This window comes from Orycteropus afer, unplaced genomic scaffold (assembly GCF_000298275.1).
Source record: "Orycteropus afer afer isolate SDZICR_OR568_19922 unplaced genomic scaffold, OryAfe1.0 scaffold00345, whole genome shotgun sequence".
Lineage (NCBI taxonomy): Eukaryota > Metazoa > Chordata > Mammalia > Tubulidentata > Orycteropodidae > Orycteropus > Orycteropus afer.
In genome coordinates, this window is record NW_006921932.1 from 2,845,313 (window position 1) to 2,849,937 (window position 4,625).

At 37.7% G+C, this 4,625-nt stretch overlaps 1 protein-coding gene across 1 annotated transcript in view; it reads left to right on the forward strand.

Annotated features, from left to right (window-relative positions):
- The window catches only part of FOCAD (focadhesin), a 502,178-nt gene that overhangs the window by 294,972 nt on the left and 202,581 nt on the right, over positions 1-4,625 (forward strand). The window contains exon 20 of the mRNA XM_007952545.2: positions 1,646-1,767. Within this exon, the coding sequence (XP_007950736.1) occupies positions 1,646-1,767 (122 nt within the window). The remainder of the gene's footprint in view (positions 1-1,645; positions 1,768-4,625) is intronic.

Consider the following 4,625-nt stretch of genomic DNA (forward strand, 5'->3'; position numbering starts at 1 on the left):
AAATTTTGGTCAATGACATGAGACAAAGTATATGTGAACTGCTGTATGAAAAGTGAATTTACTCTGTAAATCTTCACCCAAATCCTAATAATAAAAAAAAAAGGACCAATCCCTGGAGAAGGATATCATGCTATGTAAAGTGGAGGGTCAGAGAAAAAGGGGAGACCCTCAATGAGATGGATTGACACAGTGGCTACAGCAGTGAGCTTAAGTATAGCAAAGATTGTGAGGATGGTGCAGGACTAGGTAGTGTTTCATTCTGTTGTTCAGGTAGTGTTCTCTCCTTATGAGTCAGAATAGTGTTGATGGCACCTAACCACCACCACAACAGTAGATATACACTGATTAACAAAGCTTCAAAATACATGAGTGCAAAAGGGGCAAGGAAGCCACATCTTCTGACCGCCTCTGTCCCCAGAGGAGGACAGAATAACTATAAGCAGCCCAAGGCCTATTCCTGTGAGGCCAAACATACTATACTACCTCCCTGCAGTCCTTTCACCAACCCTGGTATCAACCGTCCCTCCCACAGTAATCACTATCTCTCTGCTGGGCTTGACAGTTTCTTGCAGTGGCCATGCAGAACTCTCAGACACCACTCACAGATTATGGTGTTTATTAGAGAAACAATAGGCTACAACTTAAATTCAGGAGCATGCTCAGTCTCCCTCAGCTGGCCATCTTTCTCAGCAGCCACCCATCTCTCTCAGTCTCTCTCAGTAGCACATCTCTCTCAGCAGCGTGTCTCTCATGTCTCGCTCTCAGCAGCGCTTCTCATTCAGCAGCACTTCTTTCTCAGCTGGCAGTCAGAGACTTTCTCTGTCTCTAGGACGGTTCCTTTTGAGCCTGGCAGAGTGGCCAAAACCAACCAATCCTAACATCAGAGTTCTACACACCTGAGGAAAGGCAAACTTCCCAGAAAATTACTTTGTGCTGCTCCTAACAGAAATACCCCAGGTGGATAACTTTAACAATCAGGAGCTACTCAGTTGCTCATGGCAAATTCCACCATAGACTTTATAAAGACTGGCTAGAAAAGCAACACCATATAATTTACTACACCATAATAAGCCAAAAATTAACAGAACTTAAGGAATGGAGAAATCCACAATCACAGTGGTCATTCAATGTGTCTCTCATTGGCTCAAAATTACCCAGGTAGTTTCCAAGACTACCAACTGCCTGCCTTTGCTTTCCAGTGGCTAGAGCTGGGAGCTAAGTTGAAAACTTAATTGATCAGAATGAGGACAAGAAGGAGAAAGGTTAAAGGGTGAAGGAAGGGAGAAAGAGAGGAAGAGTGAATGTATGTGAGTGCAAATATGAGGGAAATCTTGTTCACTTGTGGATAAAAATGGTAAGAACCTAAGTCATCCAGCATTCACAAAGATTTAATATGTATAAGCATTTCTCTTTAAATTCATTTTAAAAATAGTAACTACTAAGAGACATTTTAAATACAATTTTTTAAAAAATTTCTTCCATCTTTTCTTGCGGACCAATAGTCAAAACTTATAATTTGCTAAGCATTTTCTCTTTTCATTGCTAAATCTCCCTGTCCATATTAATTAAGTATGGATTCCTGAGAATTAACTAATAAATTTTACCGTAAGAAATGTTTTTATAAGTTTCTTTCTTTTTTTAAAAGGTGGTATGTTATTTTGTTATGACGTTTCAATGTATCAGAGTAAAGATGGCAAACCATTGAATCGATTGATGGCCAACAGAGGGCGAAGTTTCAAGCAGACTTCCCTTGCTCTTGTCCATGAGGTAGGTTCCTCCCTATACTCTGAATAGGCTCTTCTTTGATATGTTTTGAGGTTCCCTCCTTTATATTATGCTTATGAAATTCGCTTTTGTTTAGAAATACTGCCTGCCAATAATGCAATTTTTCTCTTTATCATAATAATATAAGTTGCTTTTAAAGGCAACCAATGCACCTGAATACTAAAATATTTTAATGTACTTCTGAAAGAAACTGGCATGCTTCCCTTACTGCCCAGCCTAATTATTAGGGGTAGTTGAGCTCTGGCAGCATAGTGCCTAAGGCACTTGACTGCTAACCAGAAGGCTGGCGGTTCAAACCCACCAGCCACTCCTTGAAAGAAAGGTTGGGCAATTTACTTCTGTAGTGATATCACCTTGGAAACTGAAGGTGGGGTCGCTATGAGTTGGGTCCGACTCAATGGCACATAACAACAACAACAACTAGGTATTTGGTTTCTTACATCAATATTTTCACTGTTTAGAATAAATATCAAGTTATCATTTAAATAAATAATATTGCCTATTGCTTCATTCTAGTCCTTTGAAAGTATATAGGGCACATTGTTTAGATTTTGGGAGTGCTGGTAATTAACAGTAAATAAAAAGTTTAGAAAACAAAAATTTGCTTTTAGTTTTTATTGTATTTCTCCTTTAAACTACTCTTTTAAATAAAGCGTGTGATACTGTTAGATGATTTGCAGAAATCTGACCATTACAATTATAGCACTGGCAATGGAAGAGGGAAACTGGAAGCACTTAGGAAATGTATGCTTTTGTTTTTATTTATTATGCACAATTATTCAGTCAGGTATATAAAAATTAAAATGTATGCGTGAATAACAAAACAAAATATCCCACCAAAGGGATTTATTGTATAATCCAGATTTAACAGTTTATGTACCAGTTGTAACAGAAAATATGTGTACTGTGAACATTTAAAGGACTTAAAGTAAAAATAATTAGCGCTATAAAATATGTGTATATAACATCTTATTTTGATACACAATTTATAAATTCCAGATTCAGTAATTTGGCTCAATTATATTCTGTATTACACCAGTTACCACAAATTTAATAGCATAGGTAGAGTACACATGGTTTTTAAAGACCTCTTTTTCTTATGCCACCCATTTTCCTTTCATGTTAGGTTGAGTTGAAATTAAGCAAATATTTGGTTTAGAACCTTTTGCCTAATACAGTACCTTCATTAAACTAAAGAGGGAAGAAGAATCTCTGGGAAGAAAAGGATTTTAATTTTATGAAAGGGAAAAACATAGGTGATCTCTACATTAGTTTCCCCTTAGCATGTCATTAATTGGCACAGAGAAGGAAGATACTTGGTGGTGTTTTTTTAAGCTATACCCATACGTATTTGAAGGCCAGCTGAAGGGTTAAGTCTTAATGGTAAGTTATTATCATTGAAAAATCACCTTAAGAATTAAATAAGAAAGAATGTTAAAATATGGGCTGCAGAAGATATCTGATAAATGGAACTAATGTTATCAAAACTTAATCTGAGATGTGCCAAATTCTTGAGGTAAGATAGCTTGTTGGTCATGTTATAGAGAGTCTAGAAATTTTCAAAGGGAAGTAAAAATAAGATGTTTTGGGAATCAGGTGGAATTCATATGTGGCAGAATTGTGCCATCTTCATATTACCAAATCTATGGTAGAATTTTAGTTTTGATTCCATTTTCTGCTTATTGTAGTCCCCTATCTATCATGTCCATTTGTTAGAAAAACAAGAAAGATAGGGAATAAGCCATGTAGTTTATAAAACTGTGACAACAAATAATATGAATTTTAAGAGCTGCTTAATTATAATAAATATTGTGATAAATAATAAGCTAATAATTCACTTATTATATTGTTATGTGCCTTATTTTAAATTACTGTCTCTGTATTAATTTATTTAATCTCTACCTTAATGCTGCATGCTAAGTATAGCTATTATTACTATTTTATAACAAAGAAAGTGATCTACTTAAGGTTTAGAGGTTGGAAGTGGTAGATCTTGGAAACTGAACCCAGGCAGTTTGGCTTTAGAATCCATGAACTTAAGTACTATGCTTTTATGTCCCAGATAAAGCAGACAACATTTTAAAATACCTTGTGGTTTTCCAAGATTGTTCTAGTATATCTGTGGTAGTTTGGTTTGTGTGTCAACTTGGCTGGGCCTGGCTGAGTGGCTGGGTAGCTGGTGGTAGTTAATCCCCATGAGGAGACTGGCAATCAACTCCACGCTGGGATCTACCACAAGCAGCTGAGTAGCTGCCTTTGGGTATGTGGTCTGCTCCCTGTATATAAGGAGAAGCCTTTGGAAATGGTCTCTAGCCTATGGCACACTTGGACCCTGCATGTGGCCGTGTCGTTGCTCAGCAGCCTGCTATGCTCTGCTGACCTTGGGACTTATAATAGACTTAAGTTAATGGCCTGCCATGTGGATTGGTAACATCTAGACTGTGCCTTTTGACTTGTCAACCTTGGGGGCTTCTCAGCCTCAGCAGCCAGCAGCTGTCTGAGTGAAGAAATGCTTCTAGCTCCAGTGGACTGGGAGCAGGAGGCAGAGCTGGACCCCAAAGTTGAGGGGCTTTCACCTAGCCCCTAGAGCCTGGCACTCTGAACTTGAACTTAAAACCTCCAAATTGTAAGAATAAACTCCTTTTTGTTTAAGGCCATCCCATTTGCGGTATATTTCTCGTCAAAGTGGCATTAGGTAACCAGAACAACCTCCCATCTTACCCGCTTGCTTCCAGTGTTTCTTTGTAGTCTATTTAGTTTTCTTCAAGATGAAGTTTCTTCAGACTCTGCTTTGGTTCCCATTACTACTCTATTCAAAGTCTTATTTAAATGTGTGTTTT